Source organism: Eutrigla gurnardus, assembly GCF_963514095.1.
Source record: "Eutrigla gurnardus genome assembly, chromosome: 2".
Taxonomy (NCBI): Eukaryota; Metazoa; Chordata; class Actinopteri; order Perciformes; family Triglidae; genus Eutrigla; species Eutrigla gurnardus.
Genome location: NC_139916.1, coordinates 8,238,502 through 8,266,062, shown reverse-complemented (window position 1 = coordinate 8,266,062; position 27,561 = coordinate 8,238,502). Strand labels below are relative to the sequence as shown.

At 40.6% G+C, this 27,561-nt stretch overlaps 1 protein-coding gene across 4 annotated transcripts; it reads left to right on the top strand.

The window, feature by feature from the left end:
* Positions 1-296: 296 nt before the first annotated feature.
* pparg (peroxisome proliferator-activated receptor gamma) lies at positions 297-26,652 on the top strand. 4 transcript variants are annotated; one of them, XM_084036923.1, is made up of 9 exons: positions 297-524; positions 15,056-15,391; positions 15,598-15,764; positions 18,302-18,440; positions 21,046-21,245; positions 23,872-23,983; positions 24,111-24,301; positions 24,511-24,754; positions 25,442-26,652. In XM_084036923.1, the coding sequence occupies exons 2-9, from the start codon at positions 15,061-15,063 to the stop codon at positions 25,687-25,689; spliced, it is 1,632 nt and encodes a 543-aa protein (XP_083893049.1). In that variant the 5' UTR covers positions 297-524; positions 15,056-15,060; the 3' UTR covers positions 25,690-26,652. The 4 variants fall into 4 exon arrangements, with proteins under 4 accessions (XP_083893049.1, XP_083893048.1, XP_083893046.1 ...); XM_084036922.1 differs by having other exon boundaries at positions 500-524; positions 15,059-15,391; XM_084036920.1 differs by lacking the exon at positions 297-524 and adding an exon at positions 919-1,004.
* The last annotated feature ends 909 nt before the right edge of the window (positions 26,653-27,561 follow it).

Sequence of the window (27,561 nt, the reverse complement as noted above, 5' to 3'; positions counted from 1 at the left end):
ACTTGGAGACACACTTTGCTGGTTTTGCAGAGCAAAGTTAGCCGACCGCATCTTAAATATCCATGCTAATTGCTAAACGAATTGGGTTTTTTTTTTAAATGAAAAAACAACAAAAATCCTCTCTCCCCACCTCCCCCACCCCTCGAATGGAGGTCAAACGAAGTAGCGTTAAATCATAGCTGCGGCTAAACGGTAATTTGATGCCTCTGCTTGTGTCCTCAGGATCCCCGGGCTAGTCGCGCTGGAGAGGAGGAGGAGGAGGAGGGCGAGGAGAGAGCGAGAGAGAGGGAGGCGGGAGGCGGGCAGACAGCGACCGCAGCGACCGCAGCAGCATGACCAGAAACCTCCACGGCGAACAAACAGACCGGGACACTTTGACACCGCGCTGCCGTGGAAGCGACGAGACGAGGTGTCCGAGGCTGACACGCACATTCACGCAACCGAAGGAGACGATACAACTTTTAAACTACCCAGAAGAAACAGCAAGTGGCTCTCCGCGCTGCGCTGCACAAAACAACGATCAGGTCAGTCACCTTCCGCTCGCTTCACCGTTTGCTCCGCCGGTTGATTTGTTGCGGCTGTAACAATGAGTCTGCTTTAAAATGAATATAACACAATCTGACAGTGATATGAAATCATTCTGCTCCTTCTGTGGAAGAAACAAACAGGCATGTGAACTTGAAATAGTGACATTCAAACAGGAAAAACCTCTTGAGTTAGCCATCCCGGTGTGCCTCTTGTTTAAAGGTGCACTTCCTCTGTTGTGGTCTATGTTGTTATGGTGGACCCTTTCTGACTGTGTGACACTACCAGGGGCATATAGATGGGTGGTGGTGGTGGTGGTGGTGGTGGTGGTGTTTGGGGGGGCGGGGCGGTCACAGGACTGACAACTGGCACACAGTCAGGTGTTGGTCCACACTGTGTCTGCGCCCACAGTGAATGTGAGTTTGACATGCAAACACCAGGCGGAGAGTTTAACCATCTAAGTGGTCACAACTTCTCAGGTGAGTAAAAAAATCTCTCACAGCCCACAATGCTGACAAATGTCTGCGGGCTCACACTCACATTATTCCTCCTCTTTCTTCCACTCGTGCTTTATTTTTCTGCGTGTCATGTGAGGGGATTTGTAGATATTTCACAACGCTCCGGCAGTTCTGTGTTTTTGAAGTGACTGGAAAAAAAACCTTGGTCATGACTCAGCAATAATCTGCACACAAGCTCAGGGAACCAACACTGATTTTCTGTCTGAGGTTTTGCTGCGTGCATCCGTTGGTGGCTGATGTGAACTGGCCCTGACGTGGTTTTATTATGATACCTTAATGGCACTTGGAAAGCGAGCTTATCAGTGTGTAGACATGTGAGTGCCAACAGTGAGTATAGTTGTTCAAGTCTTTCTTCATCACTTTGTGTGATCTTAATGTCAATAATCACACACAGTGAGCAGGGACATTTTTTATGATAATTATTTTAGCTATTCAATTTAAGCAAGATTATGTTCCTTTCATCATAGTTTTTTTTTTGCTCCACTTATGTTACATAAATGTGTTTGAAATATATATCTCTATTACGTCTGCTTTTATTTATTATCTGGTGAGTAAGTTTAAAGTCTCCGCTTTGGAAAATAGCTGCCTACCCAAATACAGAATGATAATAAATTTAACAGAAATGAACAGCTCTGTAAAAATATAGGAAATATTAAAACATTGACAAAATGTCAGACAATTACCAAGTAGTTGTCCAGAAATAACAAACTCTTTTTCCTTAAAAGCCCCCCAGATTGTTGAAAAAAAAATAACAGAAAAAAAAGAACGTCGTACTTTAAGGTTTTACCAATTTCCCCATAATGAACTAGTAACAGGGACATTACCCATCAAACTGATGCTATAACCTTTCAGGCGTGCCTGTGAATGATGGTTTTTAAGTTTATTAAAGGTTAAAATGTCCCCACTGATGTAATTTGGCTATTTTAAAGTAGGAGAGCATATGATGAATCTGTGGTTGAGAAATAACCTCTACTTTGGAGAAGTTATAAAAGGTCATTTCTCTCTGATTAACAATGCTCAAACCGGATTCATGTCATAATGTACCTTTCACAATTTAATGCAGTCATTTGCGTAACTTTCATCTTAATAAGAACAAAAAATACGAGTTTTGGATCCTTTTATGTACCAAATGTAGGAAGTCTTTGTGCGTGAATTGTTTAGTGTTACGGAAGCAAAGTCCGTGGTTTTACTTTTTAGCACAAGCAGTGTTACAGCTCTTTGTCAAGTTTTATTTGTCTCCTTAATATCTTAAAGCCTGACTCAGTTTGTTGTTAAAGCACCAGTCAGGAAAATTATTTCTTATCAAGTTGTAATTCCTAAAGAGAGGTGTGTGTGTGTTAATGAATGAGACAGATATGGACTTTGCTCTGTTGTCGTAAATGAAAGGAGTGTCTCGAGATACCTTGCTATGTTTATGTTGTCCCTCACACGGCATGAAAGTCGTGTTTAACTCGCAGACAATATACTTCCACCCAAATCTTTGTGTGAGTCGACAAAACTCTGGGTTTTAAAGACACCTACACTCTGAGATTCATCTTGGTTTTTGAAAATCGGTGTTAATTTATAATACAGGAAGCAACCGTTTTCAATCTTCTTAGCGGGTTTTTGCAGTGGCTTTTAAAACTCATGGGTATGACCACTTTGAGAGCTGCACATAATCACCGCATCAAAGGTAGGAAAATGTTGAACTGCGCGTTTTTGTCTGTATAACAAGAGAGTAACGTGCTACGGTTCAGCCCACAGAGAGTTAACCACTTTGCACCGCTGACATCCTGGTATGTTTACTTTAATTTTACCTTTTTATTATTGTTATTGTGAAAATGCACACCTCCTGTTTCAATTTTATCAGGTGACATTGAGACCATGCTGACGTAGTTAAGCCTGAAGGTCATCCATTCATTTTTTTTTTAAATAAGGTGTAATTATTATCTTCAAATCCCAATAATTTCACCATTTACTGTCTACTTATATTTACTGGGTGTTTGGCAGCATTTTCGATGCAGAATTGAATTTCTTTTGACATCAAACAAATGCACACAAAAACATTCAGCTCCGTTAGTAAATCTTTGACGTCTCTCCATCGTACTCTGGCAAACAACAAAGTCCTCTCTTATTAACAGTACAATCTTATTAAGAGTCTTTCTGGATCTGACTTCTTATTTTATTGAAATTCATGGGGATCAGGATTCATATTAACAGTTTATTTTAGCAGGATATTTTCAGTGAAATCATTTGTTGCAGTATTGAGTTAGATCTCACATCCAGCTACCGTATAGTTGAAAAGTCTACAAACAGGAGATGGAGATGGAGTCGCCCCTTATATTGACCCCTTTATTAGTGTAGCAACAAATTAAGATTGTTTCTGTTCCGTTGGCCCTTCTAGGGTGTTTAGTAATACCCCAACTCCTCCCCTACGAGTAGCTTGTTTCGGATTGTGGACATTTGAAATGGTGTGATCTTAGGCCAGAACTAACAGTAATTTTCATTATTGACTCAGAAATAAGCCGTACATGTGTAAAACTACTGCATCATGGTTAGAGAATGCAAGTTAGAGTGCGAAATAATTAAGAAAAAAAAGAGATGAGGACCTGATTAAACAAGACAGTAGAGGTATATTGATGTTAAAAAAAGCAGAAAGATATTTCTGGTGTATTACAATAGAGATATAATAATTGTTTTGGCAATCATATTGTTATATTTTACTCACGAAGATCACATCACTCCTGTGATCTGGAAACATCACTTATAATAATTCAGTTGAGATAAGAAACGCTAGCAATCAGACAATCATCAGGTGTTCAACTGTCCATAGTAAACATCACAGTATATAGACCAACTTTCTGGTCCGATTATGAACTACTGTACTTACTGTAGCTGTGCATGCAAACCACTATCCTGTGCAGTAATTGTAATTTTGGGTACAACTACTTTTTTTTTTATTGTTATTATTTATTTTTATTCTTTGGGCATGTTATGCCTTTATTTGATGGTGATAGCGGAGAGAGACAGGAAATGTGTGGGAAGGGAATCGCTGCATTTGCACCCATGTGGTGTGTGACTAACCACCACCCCCTTGTTTTTACCTTGAAATAAAGTGGTTTAGATAATCTGCCTTTTTTTTTACAACTTGTGAGGTTGTTTTTAGTTCTGTCAGACTTTGTTGTAACAATGTCACCCTGTTTTCAGATCTTAGCAACTAGCAGCACATTATAACAAAATGGCCAAACTTGCTTAAATAGCATTAGGTATCTTATGATGATGTTAGGACCAATCTAAAGATCAGTTCAGCTACTTTAGCGTTGCATCCTCTCAAATAAACTCTGTTAATTGAATTGCCATAAAATGAAGCAGGAGCTTTTGAGGCAGTTCGGTAATCCAACCGCATGCAAACACGTTGCATGTCAACATACAAATATACACTCGTACCTTAAAGGTTGAGTAGGTGATTCTATTCAGAAATACTTTCTGTTATATAACTTGAAATCCTCGTACCATACCAATAGCTATGAATGAATGAAATGGTCTGACATGAAAAAATAATTATAAATGTAATCTGTGGCCGTGGCAGGATGGTTAAACCCTGTCCAATCAAAATAGTCCGGCCGGCCTGCCTGTCTGTCAATGCTAACTCTGCCGATACTCAAACTCGTTTGACGTCCTAGGGAGCGGCTTTGAACAGAGGTTTGAACGAAGGGGGCGGGACTTTTTCAGTTCAGTGATGCGTTCAAATTCTGCGTTTTTTCCAAATGACTATGCCTTTAATAAGAAGAGTTTTCCTTGCCAATAAACTTTAACATAGATATTAGTCAACAGACAGTAGGGATATCTAGAAACCTTTGCCCTAATTTCCCTTTAGGAAAGATGTGGGAGCAAACAGCGACTGTTCACGATCTCTGTCTCTCGTGGGACTGATTCAGACTGTGCAAAAGGTCCTACGTGGGTACGCTGGATGTGGCACTGCTTGAGACATCACAAATTCAGCTTTCGCTGGGGATGATGTATGTTGCATGTAATCCGCCCCCTTAATTTAAAATGGTCTGATAATGTTAAAATTCCAAACGTTTGTGGAAATGAAACAGGAACAGAGACTGAAATAGCATTCCCTCTTTCCGTTGTGCTTGTCATTTATTTCATTGTCATTTTGCGATATTTTTATTTATATTTTTTGATAAATTGAGCAATTTTAGTTACAGAGGACATTGACGACTCTTTTGTTCATGTGAATTACCTTTTGAAATAGCTAATAATGACTCTTTAAATGCAGAGTATCCCTACAGCCCCAGTAAACCAAGATGTGGCCAAGGCAAAACCTGTCTGCTCTACCTGGTTACTGTTGAGTGGACAATGGCGGGGAAGGGGTTACGCATTAAACGGTTGTTGAGCCAACTCTTACACTTGCTTTGCTTATATCAAACCTTGATTGGACCTTCCTTTTGCACAGACAATTCTAAATCAGTTTCTTTTGTGTGCGCTTATTTACAGTACGTTCTGTGATTACGAGTCACGTCACGGGCTGTTTTGTTATTGTCCAGCTAAACAGCAGCTGCCAACACTCCCGTCTTTTCCTCTCCGCTTCGAGGAAAAGGGTATGACCCATCCCACATTGCACCTCTCCCTCTTCCTACCGCGTTGCCCTCCTCTCACTCCCCGCCGCCGTCAGAACACAAGTTTAGCCGTAAATCCTCACCGCTGCGATTTCTCACGCGACTCCCACAGCTGAGATCGACATGAAGTGATCATTAACCTACGTGGCATCATCACAAATTACAATTTCATAGAATGAATCAGTTGTTTATCTCCCATGTCTGTCATCCTCTTTTTGTGTGTGTGTGTGTGTATGTGTGCATGTAGTGTACGAGACCGATAGATTTTGACTTTGTTCTCGTCATAAAAGGAAAGAGTGTAGCAAACTACGCTTTGTTTATGCTGTGCACGTGCGTCCTCACACTACACATTTTTCTTTCAGCATGGCACATACATGTATCTGTGTGTTGTGTGCATGCATGTATGTGTGTGTGAGACCTTGACGGCATGCACCACTCCTTCCCCTTATCCACCGAGGAAGCTCTTGAGGCTCAAGAGACTCATCAACCATTAACTCATAACTATTTAAAGGAATTGGGGGAAAGTTTGTGTCCTCAGATTATTGTTAAAACTGTAGATTCCCAGAGAGCAACATATGGAACAGATACACACACATAGATATATACTAACACAGTGGGTGCTCACTCTCCCACTCTCTCTCTCTCTTTCCATGCATGTACTTGCTCATGTGTGTCGCACATATCCGAGTTTGAATAATAAACCTTTATTTTAATTCTGGTGCACTCACATGCCGTTGTGTGCAAATATATGCATCACAAGCAATATCCTTAAATGTTTCTTTACAATCCCCCAGAGGGCTGTTCATTGGAGTTCACAAGGCCCACCTCATGTTCCTCTCACATTATGATTCTGATAGCAATGCTGAACATATCCTGAACATCATTCTGTGTGTGTGTGTGTGTGTGTGTGTGTGTGTGTGTGTGTGTGTGTGTGTGTGTGTGTGTGTGTGTGTGTGTGTGTGCGTGCGCTTGTGTGTAAATCTGGCAAGCCCAACATTCCCATCACAATGGAAAGGCCTAGATAACAATATTATTTCCATAGCACATTTAAAAAAAAGTTATAAAGTGAGTACAATATAAAGTAACATAAGATAAACAATTAGTCACCACAAATACCATCAGTTAAGAAAAAAATAATGTGACAATGATCAAAAGCTGGGTTGACAGATTTAAGCCCCTTTTTGTTTTAAAAAACTGCTGTAGATGTGTGAGTGTGATTTAGCAAAAAACATTCTTTTAGGGCAGGGACATGTGTTACGATTGTTGAGCTGATTATAACCATGAGTTTGGCATGATGACTAAGCAGATCAAGTCCAACCAAGTCTGTTCAAATCTTGGTCAGTTGGAAGATAAAATCAAACTGTGCGTGGTGTTTAAAGGTGCCAAATACGAGATTGAGATCGAGAGCATTTTGGTTTCCTCTCTAAGGCTCTCAACATGGAGATGCCTTGAGCTGGTGGCTCACAGTACAAACTACGGCAACCGTGCTGATTTTAAATAATTAAGTACAATACACTGGTGTTCACTGGTAAGCTTTAGATGTGTATTTCATATTAAACTTTGGACAAAAAGTTCCATCACACATTGTAGCCTTCCTGTTTATCCAAAGTTGTATCTCTGTATTTACTCGTTCAGAAGTATGTGTTTCCTTCTGCATAGACTCTTTGTCCCCCAGCCTTACAAAGTACTTTACATTCACTTTCCCACTAGCTCCCCAACAAGCATGACGCAGCCCTTTGAGGACAACGGCTCGATGCGGCAAGCAGCCAACAATCACAGCACCTGCTCCCACTTATGAATCTTTTAGTGTGAACACAGAAAAAACTGATAAGCTCAGTTGCTGAAGCTCATCAGAGGGGATATCTTAGGCCTCGTCCACACACGTCCACACAAATCTCTTTTTTTCCTTGGCGTCGTTTCAAGAAAATCTGTGTCCAAGCGAATCCACTGTAAACAACTCGGCACGCTGTAGTACATATTCCAGGCTTATATGTGGTGCTGTCTCTGCTACAAAAATACACCAAAAACGGAGAAGAATGCACATAAACGTGTATTTTTCACAGTTTGTCCTCACACCTGGGTTTTTTAAGATGCACCTTTAAACTGAGGTTTATGTTCCGGCCTACAGTACTGCCTCTGCTACTGTAAAACATGGAGGTTGATCTGTCGTGGTGTGAGCAGCCACTTTGTGTGGGCCCTTAGGTTAACGTTTGCATGGCCTCGAAATGGCCCCATAGCAAGGAGTTGTTTTGGGACGGCGTCTACGGATGCAACTGCTACTCCTAAATCTGTACAGTGGTTAACAAATTCAGATTCATAAACCTAAGGATAACCTATCAGATACCTAGCAGTCACCTCGTCCAACCAGTCGCCTCATCTAAACATCATCAAAACTTTTTTGCATCCTAATCTTTCGCAGAACTGATGATGCACCATCTTTGACAACATGCAGTTCAACATTCCTTCTAATTGTCTCTGCATTCCTGGAAGGATAACCGTCCCCGTTGACATTTGAGAGTGGTGAGAGCTAATGTGAGACCACTCGGCCCTACCTGTCCAACCTTGACCCTTTTGGGTGAAATAACACAGACATGAGTGAATGATTGAGCTGATGTTAGTCTTGTTCGGTTAGTCTTTCCCTTCTGTCTTGTTTCCTTTTGCTCTGTCATTTTCTGTGCATCCCAGTGTAGTCACGTAACTTATTTACAAATGGGAATAAAGGCAGAAATATCCCATTGTCACATGACTAGATTTTATAAATTGGGATTATAAAAACACTCACAATCTGGTTAGTCGGGATAATCATGAATATCGTCACGGGTGGCTTTAAAAAGTCATCTTTTCACTATATTGGTCGAGAAGTGAAAAATAGTCTCTGATTTTAAAAACACAGGATACAAAAATGTACATTACATTTTGAAAAATGTATTTATTTATTCTTTATTGATGCAGGGAGACCTTATGATTTATGATCATCTTTGATTATTTAACTTAAAAAAAGATGTCTTATCTGTGACAGAATATAATATTTGTTTCTTAACAGTGTGAAGTGTAAACTGATACAAGTATGTTTAAGTGTTATTTTAAGAGTTAAAAGGCACATTTTGCTCATAATTGGGATAATGTCTTGAATCACAATTATTTTTGGCCAGGATAAGACATTTGCATACCGTCCCATGTCTAGTCACAACCAATTGTTTGTTCTGGTAACAGGCATTAATGCATTTTTTTGTTGTTGTAGTCTTTTATGTATTTATTTATTGTAAGGGCAGTGAATGAACATTCAACAACATCACTTTTGTTGTCCCCAAGCCAGATGTTCAGCTCTCGAACAAACAATAAAACAAGAAATAAAAGCAGGTAAATCAGGCAATTTCAGGATGTTTTTTTATACTGCCCGTCATAGAAGAATGACGTACATCACATGACATTAGAAACTAATATCTATGCTTAACCATTCCGTCCATCAGTCTTTTTTTTATATTAAATCAGAGACCTTGCTGGCTTGTGTTGTGTTGGCATTGCATGAGGTGGCAGAAGTGAGTGCGTCACCGCTGTCACACCGACAGAGTGACTGAGCAGAGGGAGAGAAGTGCAACCAGAGAGGCATGATGAGGTCGCCTGTCAGACTGAAGCAACAGGAAATCATCTGCATCTGATGTCTACCAGTGTACACACGCACACACACACACACACACACACACACGCACACACACACTCTCAAGCACATACACAGAAGAGCACACACATACAAGAACATACCTACATGGGCTCACAACACTAGTATATTCGGTATGATTATGCTGAGACATGCAGCCATAAAATAAAAATAAGGAATGAAACACACACACACACACACACACACACACACACACAGAGAGAGACCACATGATAGTTAGCTGTCTGAACTTCTGCTGAGCCCAGACTCTGTCAGAGAGAGAAATGTGTGTGTGTAGTTCCCTTTCTACTGGTCATCACTTCCTGAGGAAAAGCATGACCACACAGACACACACACACACACACCAGTTTCTTCTCCTGTCACTATCACTTGGTCGCTGGTCATTGAGCTGCTTATGAACACTCTCTGAACTCAAACAGGGTGAGTGGACTATCCTGTACTGTGTGTTGTGTGTGTGTGTGTGTGTGTGTGTGTGCGTGTGTGTGTCACCGTCTTCATCTGATGAAGGCTTTATTGTCAGATTGCTGCGATGAATACATTGTGTGGTGAGTGGATTTCCACTTTTAGTCATCAGTGGTTACCCTGACATACTGCTGGTCAACCATGTTTGTTTGATATGGAGGATGCTTTCTCTCTCACCTCGTGAGCTTGTTTGGGTTTGTGTGCAAGATTTCTATTATTTGGTAGCGCCAATGGCATTTTCATCGACGATTTTCACCTTTTAAGGGGAATATGAGTAAATATTTATAGTTAGGTTAGTAAAAGACAGTCTTCTGTCTTCTACTTTGTGTTCTTGTGTGTGCGTTTTTTGTAAATGCCCAAAGCAAGTGTGATTAAAATACACTTAAAATAAAGAGGTTTAGGTAAGAATTAGACACGGAGCAGTTGGGATATTTTAGGGTTAAAGAATCCCCTCAGCTGTATAATAATTAAAACCTGTGCATGCATGATTGTGACGTATGTATATGGCAACGCTTTTAAAATACATAGAAGCATTTCCTTCAATTTGCGCACGTTTGTAAGAAGTGTTGCCTCCCCCTCAATCTGACCTCATAGGCTGACCTGACTTTCAGTGCTTGACTTTCCCAGCTTTGGAAGTTGAAACACAAAAATGTGTGTATGAGTGGGTGCTATTTTACTCAGAGCTTTTAACCTCCCACTGTGCTTTGAAGTGTCATGAGTAAATTCACTACCAACAGCTCGAGTGGGTTTTCAGACTTATATTTCAGACTCTCGTTTCAGTCGGGAGGGCAGTCTAGACCTCTGGCTGTCACTTTGTACGCAATTTGTTTTCCGTCGCTCTTCTGTTTGATCATTTAGGTGTAGAAAGGGGAATGCCCTCTCAGGTAATTCTACCCATAGTGACTTCCCATCACCAGAGAAGAAGAATTCAATCGTCAGTTTCCTGAAGAGTGGGGCAGGTAGCTTTTTATACCGCGCCGAGTGTCTGCTGAATCTGGTCAAATCAGCCAGTTACAAATAAAGCGCAGCATGATCACAACACATGATGTTTCCACTGTGCCCCCTCATGCAGTACAAACCAGGCAGAAATCAAGCACGCTTAATCCTTTCAAAGAAACTGTGAGGCAGACGTGCAGGCGGGCATACATCATTTTTGAACAGTTTCAGTCTAAACCACATGTTGTTTTACACGAAGAGGTCAGGAAGTCATGGAGCTGTGTGCACTTACTCTTCTCTGTCTCTGTGTAGACATTCATATATGCAGAAAAACTGTGCTGACACAAATACAGTGCAGAAAAAAACACACCGTCCTCTTCAGGGGAAATACTCATGACATGTCATTTTGTTATCAGGATGTTATAAAGGCGACAGCAAGAAAACGTGCTGAACTAAATTAATTACATCTAGCTCAACGAGGGGGCACGTATTCACCTTATTTACTTTACGACGTAGGAAAAACATAAATATGTTTTAATTTAAGTTAACTTCCAGGAAAATACGTTCAAATATCCAAATTTGAAATGTTTCCAGTGGTTCTGATGGAGTGAGTTAGCGTAGTTCTCACCCTCAGAGAGGGAGCGTAGCTTTTATTCAAACAGAGGAGATAAGAGTGGTAAAGCCTCTGAATGCAGCAGGGCAGGTTTTGCCTTTTGTCTCCCACTTTACTAAATATACCAGGCGACTACTGTGTTGGCTTCTCTTGTGTCCTAAACTCCTCACCTTGTACATTTTCTCAGCTTGACTCTCGAATGACTTATTGTGTAGGAGTGTTTAAGGCTTCTACACTCTTGGTAGAAATTATGATGAGGCTGGATGTTTTTTCTGTCTGCGGGGACTATTTATTGTAAGCTTTTTTGCATTTTCTTGCGCTTTTTTTTTTGTTGAGTTTGTGTATGTGCATTCTGATAAAAAGTTATTTAAGCCAATTCAATAAAAACCCAAATAAATGGTCAAATAAGGAGTTTGCAGTAATGTGATGCCCAGCCCTTGTTTCAGTCTATTTTGGACTGAATCATTACTCTTGTGAGGAAATATGAAAGTTAAAAAAACATTTCATTTGTTTGGCAATTTTGTCCCCGAAGGAAAGATTTCACATCTTTCTGTTTGACCTCTTGGTTTCACCCCCCCCCCCCCCTGCTTTCAGACTGGGAGAACTACATCGCTCCATCTCCTGAAGTTAACATTTCATTATTATAATTTTGTTTAATGATCCAGGTCAGTCTATACTATTTTACATTTAACTCCTGCCTCAATTGATGTCTTTGTCCATTCAAAGATTGATATTGAATGCTCACTCACACAAACAGCGCCAGCCCGCCTCGTCAGTACAGTAGCTTGCCAGACTTGCCTGCCAGTTTGTCGTTGGCCTTTTGTTATTATGTCATGTCTGTGGTAATAGGTGCTAGAAAGTCCTCCTACACGCTCTACTCTTACCTGGAAAACGGGTTCCAACATGTGGAAATCTGAGTACAGGCCGGAGACACCGGCATACATGTCACGCACGTGCTCACACACACACACACACACACACACACACCATTGCAAACACAATTCACACCGCATAAACCTTACAAATCATCTGTCACCCTTTATTACATCTGACAGATTGTTTGCCCTCACAGATACAAACACGTTGAAATCAGTGGGTTTTCTAGTACAGTGTTTCTTTGAAAAAGAAGTCATAGTACAAACTTGTTTTCACCTTCAATAACGACATAATCTAGGCACCTTCGTTTAACTGCCAGGCTGCAGACGCCTCCCTTTTTTACTTTCTAAATTGTGTTCAATAGCCTGCTAAGTACAGAGCATAATTTCCTAACATAAAGGGTTTGTCTTGAAGCCTCTGGGGCGCAGTTTCATTACTTGAAGTGGTCTGGGGACTGGCGCTCTGTCACCCCATTCATCTCTCTCTCTCACTCTTCATTTCTAGAGCTCTTTCTCCTACTATTCCTGTAACCATATGATAATGTGATGCCAACCAGGACACAAGTTGCTCCATAGCTCCCATCTATTTTAGGCTGGGATCGGCTGGCAACTGGCCAACAAATGGAAAAATAACCAGGTTTCTTTGGTTATTAATAGTCAGCATTTTCCCCCGCAGCAGCTTCCAACACAGTGGAAGTTGCAGCCTGCGGACACACACGCACGCACGTGCGCACACACACACTTTCTCTCTCTTGTTCTGAAACAATGTCACAGTAAATGTGAATTTTAAGTGGATCACCCGCTGATTTTCATCGCCACGGTCCAAACAAGTAAAAAAGGAAACAATAAGCAGTTGGGAGAAGAGGATGTTTGCTGCATGCGGGATGTTTTGCCAAGTAATTTGGAGCCATTTCAAGCCATTATCATACCATGTGCTGCTGTGCCATCCGAGAATTGCTATTTTAGTTTTGCACTGTTGCATAATTTATCGTATTCTTTGTTACATTTTTTCCAAATCAGGCACTCGAGGGTTGATTACAGGAGGTGTATTTTTAAAACTCATGTTGGTCACAAAAGGTTGTTTGGCAGGCCAGGTGGTTCATGCACAGAACTTTTACTCTATTGATTATTTATAAACTGTTCCTAGTTTGTCTTTTCCTTTTCAGAGTTTCTTTAGTTCGAATCAAGGTCAGGATTCAAGCTTGGCTTCCTCCTTCTTAAAAAAAAAAAATGAAAAAGGCGTGGGAAAACGAAATAGTTTCCAGTATTGATTTTCGGAAAAACGCCATCCTTCTTCGAAAAATAACTGTCTTCAAATTTGATATGAAAAGAACAATAATCATCATATCTTCAAGTATAAGTCTGGTGATATATTATTTTAAATTAAAAATGCCCTTTTAACCCTTTTGCATCCCATCCCATCACATATAAGATTTAAACTAATCAAACTATTTAGAGCCCTAGCTGTTGGTCCAATAGTTTAAAGTATCGAAAATACCAATTAGCAATTAAACGCATCACGTATACAGGTTATTATTCAACTTTATGCATCACCAAACAACCCTGTACAAACTTCCCCCTGATTATATAGCCGTGTGTGTGGTTTGCTTTGGTATAGACTATAGTAACCTCTGATGACTGGACTTTGTCGACCTCGGCACACTTTTTCAGCGATGGCGGACCATCTGAGTTAGATACTGTATTAGAATGACTAAAAGTCCTTCATTCATTCAACAAATATCTGAAAATGTAGAGGTAGCTGTGTGGTAGAAATCTGTTTCCAAGACTTTCTAAATGATAAGTTAACTCTTCATATATTATTCTGGTAAATGTATTTATTTTTCTTTCTGTAGCAGAGTTTATTAAAGGAACATGCTTGTGATATAGTATTCTTCTTATTGTGAGGAAATCCCAAGATCAGACCAACACCAACAATGATTGATCCTACTGACAAGTACCGTTTGTTGCTCAAAGACTATTAAAAACACACAACTGTGCTGGCTGACATGTTACATCGTTAGGATCAGATTCTGATAAACATCAGGCCCTGTAATTTATTTTGAGTCAGCTACAAATACACTGTCCTGCTGCTGTAAATACTTCACCAAATCCACAGCTAAAAATAGTTCCCAATGTTTTATTTTAATTTATTTTTTGCTTTTTGTGACCTCTGTACTGAACTAAGAAGAAGAAGCCCTAGAAGTGCAAAAGGGCTCCAGTGTTAGAGCTGTTGTCCTCACCAGCGCAGTTCATAAAATTAACAATCAGTAACACATTTGAACACTCAAGGGGCAGTTTGTGGTACATCCTTGGCCCGAGACAGACTGAGGCTCAAACAGTCCTGCTCTCTGTGTCCTTTGGCTGGGCAATCACACAGTAAGCCACCCAAACAGCAACAGAGGAAGACAGTGTTTTGAGCAGAAGCGACGTTCCTCAGTCCCAGAGTTCGTCTTGTACCCGCTGTGACACAATCTGCCTCCCTGTTTACCAGATAACACACAGACTGCAGGAACGAACTGGAGGGCCGGCTGGAGTGTGTGTGTGTGTGTGTGTGTGTGTGTGTGTGTGTGTGTGTGTGTGTGTGTGTGTGTGTGTGTGTGTGTGTGTGTGTGTGTGTTATTTTGGTGGGGGATTTTCTGAACGGACGTATTTGTCATCTTTCTTTCTCCCTCTGTTTCTCTACTCATTTTTTTTTTTATCTCATCCTCTCTCTAACTTTTCCTCTTCCTCCCCTCCTCTTTTCAGTTCTCCCAGTGTTGTTTTCCTTTAACAAGGACACATACAGTCAACAAAGGATATTGCATCAGCTGTTGCGTCACTGCTTCATCTCTCTCTCTTCACAGTAGACATGGTGGACACACAGCAGCTCCTGGCCTGGCCCATCGGTTTCAGTCTCAGCGCCGTGGACCTGCCAGAGCTGGACGACAGCTCCCACTCCCTCGACATGAAGCATTTGTCCACGTTGGACTACGCCTCCATCTCCTCCTCCTCTTCCATCACCTCCTCCTCCATCACATCCTCCCTGTCTCCCATCACATCCTCCCTGTCTCCCCCGCTTGTGTCCTCCATCTCCTCTGCCGGCGTGGCCTATGAACCCAGTCCGTTGCAGAACGAAGAACAACTGACCAACATGGACTACACAAACATGCACAGCTACATAATGGAGCCACACACGCACAGTAAGTCCAGTCTGTTTAATGGATTGCAAAAGCTTAGCAGCAAAACTCCATTACAGGAGGAAGAAACATGCAATGTACATCACAGGTACCACATATTCATTTGGACGGTACTTAAAACTGGATACAAGAGGGGAAGAATGTTTTGGCTTTCTATCTGTGTGCCTACTTGTCCTACAGTACCTGCCTGATGATGTTTCTGCCCTCAGATTTGATCAAACTGGAGCCAGAGTCACCTCCACAGCACTCTGAAGGCCCCGTGTTCTCCAAGCTTCAGGACGATGCATCGCCGGCAGCTCTAAACATCGAGTGTCGAGTGTGTGGAGACAAAGCTTCAGGGTTTCATTATGGCGTCCATGCCTGTGAGGGCTGTAAGGTAGGACTGAACGTTTATCTTTGGTGGAGATGGAAAAAGTACGAGTTTAACCAGTGTTTTAAATCACTGGATGAGTCAGTTCAAAACCTAAAGATGTGTCATTTACTGTCACAGAAAACAGCAGAAAATCATCACAATTATGAGGCTGGAAATTCTTATGTTTGTATGTATGTATGATTTCATACATACATACAATGTGTTTCATGATGTGGAGGGGACATCTCAAACGTGAAAGTTTATTAGGTTTTGCTTATATTGATATAACTCTGTCATTCACACATTATAACCAGCAGAGCTCTGCTGTCATATTGTTGTCCGGTGTTCAAGAAAATTCTAGAAATCCTGATTTCTGAATGATTTTTCTGAAATGATCGCTGCCCTCAAAAAGTCAAGAAAAGAAAATTGACAGTCATGTCAGAAGTTGGTAATGCTTCTTCTGCCACTTCTTCAAATCGTTGAGTTTTGTTTCACTGTCTTCAATTACTCTGAAATGCATTTTTTCATCCTTTTCATGTCTGTCACCCTAACCACAAGTCCCATGCATTTTCCACTTTGCAAGGGCTGAGCGCACACCCAGCCCCTAAAACTCTCTGTCAGTTGGTCTGTCGGTAGTATAAATAACTAATAGAGTGTGGGGGAAGTTTCACACATATTTCCATTTTCTTTGAAACACCGAGACATTATGAGAAGAGGAACTTTAAATTGTTGCGAGATGGATTTTCAATAACAGCAGCAGTATTACATGACTTTGTTTCAGTTTGGTTCCAAGAATATTTATATACCAACTAAATTGGTCTAAAAGTTACTAAACATGCACTGTGTTTGAATCACCTTCAAAAAGTTCCTGCAGTGTAAGAAAAGCTCACAATAACACAAATACTTTTAATAGAATGTGATTTTTTTTTTTTTTTAAACACACATACAACAGTCTTATATTCTCAATGTAGCACATCATTTATTTACATTGATAGCATAGAGAACATTACTTAAAGTGTTATTCCCTTTGTCAACAAATCCCATGACCGGTCAAAAAGCAACAATGTATTTATTATACTACATAGTACATATTACATAAAAAGTACTGCATTTGTAGCCAAAGATCGATACATCGTATTCCTCCCAAAAACAATTAACAAGACATCGGTGAGCCACACTTAAACTGGGTGACATGTTTCTTTATTACCATGAATGTGGGTACTGTGGTTTACTTGAACTCGATCTCACTTGCCAACAAACCAAACCTCAAGGTTCAAGCTTTGTATTGTTTACTGTATATACACAACAATTACAGAGAGTCGTTGGTTATGGAAATCTTAGATCTCAAGAGTAAAACATGAAAATGTTGCGGAAGTTAAAATCTAAAATCATTTACAGACAGATAACTGTAATATAAACAGGAATGTAGTAAATGTACGTGTATGTACATGCGTAATGAGTAGTTTGTTGTTGTTTTTTTCTTTTGTTTTGTTAACAATAAGTAAATCACAGAATATCACAAGCCTTATCCCTTTTTACACCACAACACAACCACTCACTACAGCCTTGACCATGACCGTTGGGTTGAATCAGCACCTCTCTGACACCGTCAGGACCGTTGTGTTGGATTTACTACAAGGACACTTGTAGTAAATCCACACTTCGGAGGCTGAATGAAGGTAAGGTACAGTAGTCATTGTTCTGCTCAGGTCTCAGGGGAGACGCACCAGAAGAGGGGGGTCAGCCAAGCAGGCCAACACTTAATTGTTTCAAAACAGAAAACATTCTTTATTGAGGTGGAGCCTTGACCCCCTTTAACTTCCTCCTTCTTTAAATATCCTACGATTAAAAAAGGAACATCTGTGGATCACAGGAATGCAGATGCCAAACACAAATAGCCTTCAAGTTGCACAAATCCAGATGAGGATTTGTTTGCTTAAAAAAAAAAAAACCCTCAAATGCAATTCTCCTCTTAAGAGGTATTTCCTTCAGGTTTTTTCTTTTTCTGTCAATTCATCTTTCCATTTACTTTCTTAGTCAGCGTTGACAAACACCACCAGTCATCGACAGTCCTGTGATTGCGTGTAGTAGAGTGTGTTGGCAGTTTGACCACGGCTGCATAGTTATTAGCTGAGATAAGCACAAGTATTGTGACTCCTTTGGTCCTAAGGTTGAAAACATCAAAGCATGAATCCACCCTGAAATGCAATCTGCTTCTAAACATGCTCGTGGGCTGTATTATTTCCTTCCTCTGATTAGAAAGAGCCAGGTATCTAATCTGGACCTTTCAGGCAACAGATGCTCCGTGGCGCTACTCCACCAATAAAACACTTTAATCAAATAAAAATGTAAAAACGAAAACTCTCTTCGCTGCTATTTTCTGGTCCACCTTCTCCTGTCATGTGTTGACTGTAATAAAGATATATTTATATTTATAAGACAGGTACAATATGTACTTATACAAATCTCCATTTTCTCAAAAAAATCTAGAGAGCAAATGTTAAAAGGGGGGGATGTTTAAGCACCGATGTCTGATGTTACTGTCTCTCTCTTTCTCGTAGGGTTTCTTCAGACGCACAATCAGATTAAAGCTGGTGTACGATCACTGTGATCTTCACTGTCGCATTCACAAGAAGTCCCGCAACAAATGCCAATACTGTCGCTTCCAGAAGTGCCTCAATGTTGGCATGTCGCACAACGGTAAGATGGTGCCCTTTTCTAGAACGATCAGCGTGTGTGTTGTTTGTGTACTCATGACGCTAGTAGACGTCAAAGCTTCTGTACGTTCAGGGATTTTCGTTTTCTTGCCTTCAGAAATGAATGAATCATCCGATTACTTTCACTGTAAATAAACAGAGGTTGGTTAAAAGGGCCGATTCTTCTTTGAAATTGTGGACCAGGAAGCCTACAGACAAATCTGCTGCCTGTAACAGCAGATGCATCTTCACCACACAGCTGTCAGTTTGGTCTCTTGAGTTTTGCTGGTAAAATATGCAGCCGTGTAAACCACTGCCTTATTTGTTGCCAGCTGCTTCCTTTGTGGTCTTCCACCTGTGTCGTATACGTGTCGGCTTCCATCGCTCATGAAATGTACCTGCCACCCAACGCCCATGATGCTGACTTTAACCACTTTATTTGCAGTTTGTTTCATCTTTTCATTGTGAAATCATTGTTGTAAAGTGCGTCAGGGTTCGTGAAAAGGCCGCTTCATCTGTGGTCCCACAACAAATATTTCATAGTCACTTTTAAAATACATGAAGATTAAAAGTAACTTAAATACTCCAACGCTCAGCTGCCTGTAGGCCGTCAATGCAGATTCACTTTATTGCTGCTGTTTCTGCTGTTTAGATTCACAAGCTAGGTCTTATAAAAGGTTTTTGTTTGACTATATGTTTTGGTATCATAGTTTGTTCATTTGAACTCATTTGAACGTTGACCTCCAGATTTCCTCGGAGACAATCGTGTCCTGAACAAATCAATTTGTTCTTTGGCCTCACCTGCGATCATTCAGCTCTAGAATGGCCTGTTTTTGTTAGCCTTTGTTGGCCACCGGAGCGCATCATCTGTCACAGCTGTAGTCCATTTTTTATATGGAGTGTTGACTCCGCCTCCCCGGTGGAGTTTCAGCCTGGACCTGATGACTGCGTGGGCGAGCACAGGTTGTGCTTTATTGACATCTCCCTGACTCTCCTGTTCGTTTTGTTGCACCTGTTAGGGTGGGACAACTTACAGCCATCATTCTTTTGACATAAAACCTTTAGTGAGCCATGACGATTGTCAGTATAGTTTCACACGACTTGGCTTCCCAGTCTGCACTGCAAAACCCCAGAATGACTGCAGCTTAAGAAGAATAACACCTTTTATACCCACATCTGTTTGGACTGCGTGTCTGTAAATGAATGTACATTCTCCATCTGCACTATATGAAATATAGCTCTGAAGTTTTTCAGTGAGCTAGAAAAGATGTTGCATTTTCTAGTCCACCATGGAAGAGTTGAACTGGAATCACAGTGCTAATGATTTGATACTCAACTGCAAAACTGCTTTATATCTACAGTGTTATACTAGTATCTATCCTGATATAACGCTACTGTTATTTCATGAGGTAAAGCCGGTTCTTTGAAAGTTTGCGCTGTGTGGCTTTCTAATTTATCAATGATTAACATCTCAGGGTACATAAACCACAACTGATTCTCCAGTCTGCTGTGTCACTGCTGCAGGCTCGTTGCCAGCTGGTGGTAGGGCGACTTCAGCCTGTATTCATTTGCTTAAGGTGTGCATTCATGCCACACTCGGCATTACACAATCACATACGCTGCTGAACACTCACCGTGCAATGCTCGGTAAACGCTGAACACTAGGCTTGAATGGAGGATAATTAATGACTTCCACTGACAGAAAAGAAGAGGGTTTAACCGTTTCACAATTGAGCATCAAATTTCAGTTAGATAACAAATAACATTCACCATAAAATCTATATTACAGGTTGGTCTTTGTGAAGTGTATTGTAACTTAATATATAGTAATTGAGGACATGGGTTATCAGTAAATATTTGGAAATTCTTACACAAAAAACAACCCATCCTCTTATAAGTGGGAATGTGGCTTCTTTGTCTGGTGTATGTAAATACCAGTGTTCTATGACCTGCAGCGACAGGTGGAGAAGGGAGGATACAAGAGATTGTGTAAATCTATGAGACAGTTTTTCAGGTTTTGCAATGAGCTGTGGAAACATAAAAATGCACAACTGTATTATTAAAGAGAACTACATTTTGTAATGCTTCATGAGACACGCCTTATAAACTCACAGGAGGAACATTTGTTGTGTGTTGTTGCCAGATTCCCTTTCACTGAGGGACGGCACGAGCTGCGACTCACTTGAGTCGTGCTTTGCTTCTCTTTGAATTATTTAGTGATTCCCAGAAATCTTCTTCAGTCTTTATTCTTCATTATTTATTCTCCTGTATTTAGTAATGGGGTGCTTGTTTGTAGTCGAAGTAAAGTCAATACTTTAGTGATCTTTTGGCAGTCAGAGGTAGACAAACACAAGATTAGATGTTTTATTTATTATTGTAAAAAAATCATGCATTCATTACAACATATTAGCAAAAACAAGCTTAACGGACATGAGTTGTTTTGGAGTTTTTGGCGTAACATCAGGACAAATGTGTGTTTGTCTGTATGATGATTGTGGTTTACAGTGTTTCTGCGTGTGCTCTTTATATCTGCCTGTGTGGCAACCTGCGTCTTTGTGTGTCCATTTGTGCACTAAAGTGTTTTTCTGTCTGTCTTTTTCCTTTCGCAGCCATTCGCTTTGGCCGAATGCCCCAGGCAGAGAAGGAGAAGCTGCTGGCTGAGTTTTCATCCGACGTGGTGCAGATGCACCCGGAGGCAGCGGATCTGAGGGCTCTGGCCCGGCATCTGTACGAGGCCTATCTGAAATACTTCCCCCTCACCAAGGTCAAGGCCAGGGCCATCCTCTCTGGGAAGACTGGAGACAACGTGGTAAGCAGCACTGCCTCCGTTCTACTCTGCCTCTATTTATTTATATATAAAACAGTGGGGGGGATATCACAGAACAGTAAATGGTGTTTTCAGCCAATCCAATGAAGCAAGCCAACCACCAAATACCGACCAAAGAGCACATATTGTACATTTATACTTAAACATAAGCAATCGTCATGATCAAAAGCAGACGCAATCTCATATTCTTTGAAAAATCAAATACAGGACATGAAAAGTGTCTCTTCACTTACACATGCATGATATCACAGATTTAACACAATATTCTCTGATGTGCAGCCTTAAGCTTTAAATGAAACAAGCCGTTTCTCAGGGAAATATAATGGTTAACAATAAGAGTTTAAAGCTTTAAACTTAAAGTAGTTAAATCCCTTGAACCCAGTGCATGTCCTAACATTTTTGCCACACTCAGTTTAGTTCATATGAGGTCTTTTCAGGCGATTGTTTCAACAGGAAAAGTGGATTTTCTGGTTTCTCCGTGTCTTGGCTGTTAGAAAACACCTCAGATTTCAGTGGTCAAGTTGTGCAACAGGATATATACAGTAAAGGCTTCAACATTCCTTCTCAACAAGTCAAACTAATTGATCAAGACAGTCGGTGATTTATACAAGTGGACAGTAGGAAAATGTGTTGGCCACGAAACGTGAAAATGTGAGATATCATCTACTTCTGTGTTTTTGAGGTTTTGAGATATTGATTTCAGTTTTCAAAAGAGACCTAATCATGTAACACACGTCAACTTAATTACCAGTGGCAGACAAAAGGAGCCTGTGGTGAATAGTTGATGATGATCGACGGCGTTTGCGGTGATGACTTCAGTCTTGTGACTGAACTCAGTGACTGAAATAGTTATTAAAGCTCAATGGTTAAAATAAGATAAACCAAAAAAAAAAAAAAGTGTAATCTTCCTTTGCAAATATGTTCAATATGTTTACACATAACTAGTAACTGTGATAAGGTAATCTTTATGAGTTAAACCTGTCTGTGATAATGTTGGAAAATAACCTAATCTGTCTGACTGAACCGATTGAGTAACTTTAGTAGGAGCAGTGAATTAAAGGTGCAGTGTGTGGGATTTTGTGACATCTATTCCATTGGCAGCACCGAAGCGTGAACAGCACATAGCATAAACATGGCGTCCTCAGGGAAGATATGTAGAAATAAACGTCTCACTCATTCTTATTTCCAGGCTTTTGGACACTAAAGAAAACTTATTAGTAGACTATTTTAACCAATGGCAGCGTATTTTTCATTGTCGGTATGATGAATTTCTGTAAGGACTAATAAATGTATCTATCTATCTATACTTATTACTACTTTATTGCTTATATTTCTGCTGATAGATCCCTTTATATGCTTCCTACCTTCCTGTAAATGATCCGTAGCTTTTGATAGATTTTGATTGGTTACAACCAACCAAATGGACCAAAAACTTACAAAGATATTTCCATTTAATTAAATTGTAGTTCTGATGTGAATAGTGTGCAGTGAGTAATGAAAATAACTACAGCTCTAGTAGTAATGGTAATGATTACTGTGGTTGTTGTTGTTGCTGTTCAAGCAGCATCCGAGTCTTTTCCTTTACTGCTGTTGCCCTCTGGAAGGTCAGATGAGTTCAAGGCCGCCTGGCCTCTCTTTCTTCTGGTTGTTATGACTGTTCATCACGGCGGTAGCAGCCAAATGGCTCTGCATTATCTGCTGGTCTGAGGAAGTCTCGCTTATTTACTAAACCACAGTGAACCTCCTGATACAAATTGGGAGTGAATTATTCTTACTTTTGTAGAATATTTACATTCTTTTAACACATACGGCCTTGATATGCGTTGATGTAATCGACGTTTAACTCCAGCAGCACTCCAGAGGCACCGTCAGAGGTGAAGGAAGAAAACAAAGATGTTTTAGTTTGACAGAACACTTTGTACTTTGGTAAAGTTAGCTAACATTAGCCAACTTAGAAGTCTGTTCACTAAATAAGTCTGTAGCGCCAAAAACCCCTGAGTGTACTGAATGGGGCATTTTAATCCTTATGAATTCAACTTTTCATTTTTAAAAGGATGAATATGCAAATATTTGTTTCAAAAGTGATGTAGTTGTGCTATAAATTACCTAATTGAATTTCTACACACACTGTACATACAGTGAATACTGCAGCACATATATATATCTATTTAATTCACTCACATAAGACATTATTTTTGCATTTTTGTTCATGTTGTTGGTTGTTTCTCCCCGTGGGATGTCATCATTTCACCACCATGAAAAGGTCATTTAAGTGTCTGAATGATACTATTCATCATTCGGGTCGGTGCATGTCTCTGCCGGTGTTTTACCAAACAGCAACTTCACTTTTAGTTATGCTTTATTGACCTCTTAATGATATTTTTGTCTGCCTCCGCCTGCAGCCAAGATTGATTTACTTTGTCCATCAGACATGTGAGACGTGCGGTGTTTGCTTTCGCAGGCCTTAAGAAAGAGCCGTGACCAAAGTGCATCCAGAGTATATTTGTTTATCTGGATCTCACGTGTCCTCAGAAGACCCGTGTTTTCCTTTCTTGCTTCCTTTTCTTCTTCCCACATGATGATGATCGTCTTTCTTCTCCACCTGCAGCCTTTCGTCATCCATGACATGAAGTCTCTAATGGAAGGAGAGCAGTTTATTAATTGTAGGCAGATGCCCATCCAGGAGCAGCAGACATCCGCCCTCACAGCTGGACATGGAGGTTAGAGATACAAAATACGCTGCCATGACGTGGAGATGTTCTCGCTCTGTTTTTGTATTATTTTCTTTGCTATCATTTAAAAACGATAAAAATCTGTTTTTTCTATGCACATCTCATCCAATTCCAGGTATCATGGGAGCTCACCCGGGGTCAGAGTATGGCTTTTTGGGAATGAGCAACAGCGGAGAGGCGCCATCAGACGCTTTGGAGCTGCGTTTCTTCCACAGCTGTCAGTCACGTTCTGCCGAAGCAGTGAGAGAAGTGACAGAGTTCGCAAAGAGTATTCCAGGATTTATCGATCTGGATCTCAACGATCAGGTGAGAGGCAGGATTACCACTATTCAATTCAATTCAATTCAATTTTATTTATAGTGTCAAATCACAACAGAAGTCATCTCAGGACACTTAACACATTGAGCAGGACTAGAATATGCTCAAAATTTCTACTTTCTGTACACATTACTCATTAGCCGTCATTCATCATCAGCATCCGCTCTTCATCTCAACTCTTAAACCCTTTTCCTCAGGTGACTTTGTTGAAGTACGGTGTGATCGAGGTCTTAATCATCATGATGGCGCCCCTGATGAACAAAGACGGGACCCTGATCTCCTACGGACAGATATTCATGACGCGGGAATTCCTCAAAAGTCTCAGGAAACCTTTCTGTCAAATGATGGAACCAAAGTTTGAGTTCTCAGTCAAATTCAACACGCTGGAGCTGGACGACAGCGACATGGCGCTGTTTCTGGCCGTCATCATCCTCAGTGGGGGTGAGTGATCGTAGCGGCCTGGCCTTAGTGGTCTTCAAGGAATCATTTAGTTCCACTTGTGTGTCTGAAGCTGCAGCAAGGAGACAGTTAGAGTCTTTAAGCTTAAGCTTTTCACAGCGTGTGTGTTCACTGTGGAAGAAGGGCTTCCCATCACCCTGCCAGTTAAAAACGCTCACACTCAGCCTTATATTGCAGATTGGTCTACGTATAATAGATTTAATACGTGACTGGAAGCCACTGCATTATACACACTATCATGGCCAGCCTTTACCCATTTGCTGGGAGCTTACACGTGGGAACAAGAATCAGCAACTACATCATCTTCAGATTTAAAAACACATTTTGTCAGAACAAAAAAAGTAGGTAAACGTTCACAGAGACTCATTCAACATTGCTTGTTTCTACTATCAGAGTGCTGGAGAATGAGCCATAAAGGTCTAATATTGCTGGTTAGCGTGTGACCACTTGATAAAGTCTGTCCTTGAACCTGATGGGGATGAAAAATCTGACATTTGAGTCAATTATTAACGTAAATGACTACGATTGTAGCCTGGAATAAAGATAAGAGGGCTTTTGTAAATAGCAATAATACAGATCGGGTGGATAAAAGGGTCGCCTAATTAAATGCTTGTCAGCCAACAGAGGTGTTGACCTAATAGATGCATAATGTCTCTGTGACCCGTGCAGACCGCCCAGGCCTGCTGAACGTGAAGCCCATCGAGCAGCTCCAGGAGACGGTGCTCCATTCGCTGGAGCTGCAGCTGAAGCTCAACCACCCAGACTCTCTGCAGCTGTTTGCCAAGCTGCTCCAGAAAATGACCGACCTGCGTCAGATCGTCACAGACCACGTCCACTTCATCCAGCTGCTGAAGAAGACGGAGGTGGACATGTGCTTACACCCCCTGCTGCAGGAGATCATGAAGGACTTGTATTAGGACGAGTAGAGGAGGGGAAATAAAAGAGATTTTATTTTTAAAATCATGACTTGGGGAAATTAGAACTATGAAGCACTTTTGTGCTGCTGGTGTGTTGAAATAAAGGGAGGTGGCCAGACAGGCTGACTGAAATTGAGAAAGAGAGGAAGAGGAAGAACAGGAAGAGAGAAAATCAAGGAAAGAAAGAGAGAATCTGAGTGATCGTGTCTAGACGGCAGCATGCGAGAAAGTAGCGGCACACAGTCATCTGGTCACTTATCTAGACCAGCACCTGTGACTAACTCAAAGAGTCGGGACTTTCTTATTGGCGAGCTGAAGCTTGAAATGTTGAGTTCTCAACGCAGCCTGCTTCGAGTGCCTTTCAGGAGAAATCACTGTGAATATTTTCCGTCAGTGTCACACGGCAGCGTATTGTTCACGTGCAGCTTGATAGCCGTCGTCGGTGCTCGCTTCAATACCTCCTATAAACGCAGACAAAGCGCATGACTGCTCACACGTAAAGCACAAAACAATGCACGGCCATGTTCTGTGTCGGTATCGGGGTGAAGTTGCTATCTCTTTTTAATCAGCTTCATCCAAAAGACAGAAATCAGATTATGGCCGATGGCATATTTTAGTCTCAACCACCCGCAGAAACTGTGAGAACGAGTGAAGCCAACAAAAGATACAGTAGCATGACAATGAAACTGTATACGCCATATTGTGCCTTTTAAGATTTGCTATTTGTTTTTTTTATGGAATGAATGCCATCTAAAAAAGATATATTAAACATGTATAATGTATAATATATATCCAAATGTATTATATTTGTATGGATGAAAGTGTCTTGTCAAACCCGCTTTTCAGGCTTGTTTTATTTGAATTTCTTAAAGTCCCAATTTTTACTATGAAATTATTTTTTGGCAATGCAGTCTACTATGTCTGATCAATCAGCTGTATTGGGGGGGAGGGGGGGTCTACAGGTAACAGTGTTGGGTTAATAGTATTCGGGGGTTGTTGTAAATAAAATATTTTCTAACTTTTTATTTGAAATCTGTCTCTTGCTTGACATCAACTTGAAAGCGTTTTTCTAAGAACGTCTTTCCTCAACGCATTCCTCCCTCACAGACTCTGGAAATCTGTTCTGCAGTCATTACATCAGCTGTCCTCAGTGTCTCTTACCAAACACACACTCACACCCTGTTGAAACGATTGCAACATCTGAACTCCGCTGAACTGTGCCAGAAAACCAAAGTCTGGATACATATTTGATCAGCAAACGGGGAGGTGGTTTTATTTTTCAAGAGTTTAATGTTTTTTGGACACGAGACCTGAGAAGAAATGGGATAGAGAGAGGAGGAAAGCAAGCAACAACGAGGTCAGAGTCAAACTCAGGACATCACAGCGTAGCGCGCTGAGACACGAGGTCACCTCAACACACACACACCTCCACAGGTTCATTGACACACAGCCGAGCTTTCATCTGGGCTTTTTGCCAAATTAACAATCTTATAGCACGCAAACTTACATTTAACGCTTGCCTTCGTAGGAGCAATGTCAATAAAATCCACTATAAGGGTGAAGCTGTAAATAGGAGTCAGTAGAACCTATAAGGCACATTAAAAACCACCCATATGTGCTCAAATGATACGATGTCAAGATGTTTATAAGTTCTGAAAACCTATCAGTCAAAACCAGATATCTGAAGAACAAGTAATAGAATAGGCAACAAATGGAAAAGAATAGTTCAGGAATATGTGTGTGCGTGTATATATATATATATATATATATATATATATATATATATATATATATATATATATATATACACTCTTAATACAATAAATATATTGATTACAGACACTTTCGTGTATCATTCTTACATCATATAGG

Coding starts and splice junctions, on each gene's coding strand:
- pparg (XM_084036920.1), top strand. CDS start 953: ATGCAAACACCAGGCGGAGAGTTTAACCATCTAAGTGGTCACAACTTC. Junction 18,441..21,045: donor TGTTGGCATGTCGCACAACG/GTAAGATGGTGC, acceptor TTCCTTTCGCAG/CCATTCGCTTTGGCCGAATG. Junction 23,984..24,110: donor CCTCACAGCTGGACATGGAG/GTTAGAGATACA, acceptor ATCCAATTCCAG/GTATCATGGGAGCTCACCCG.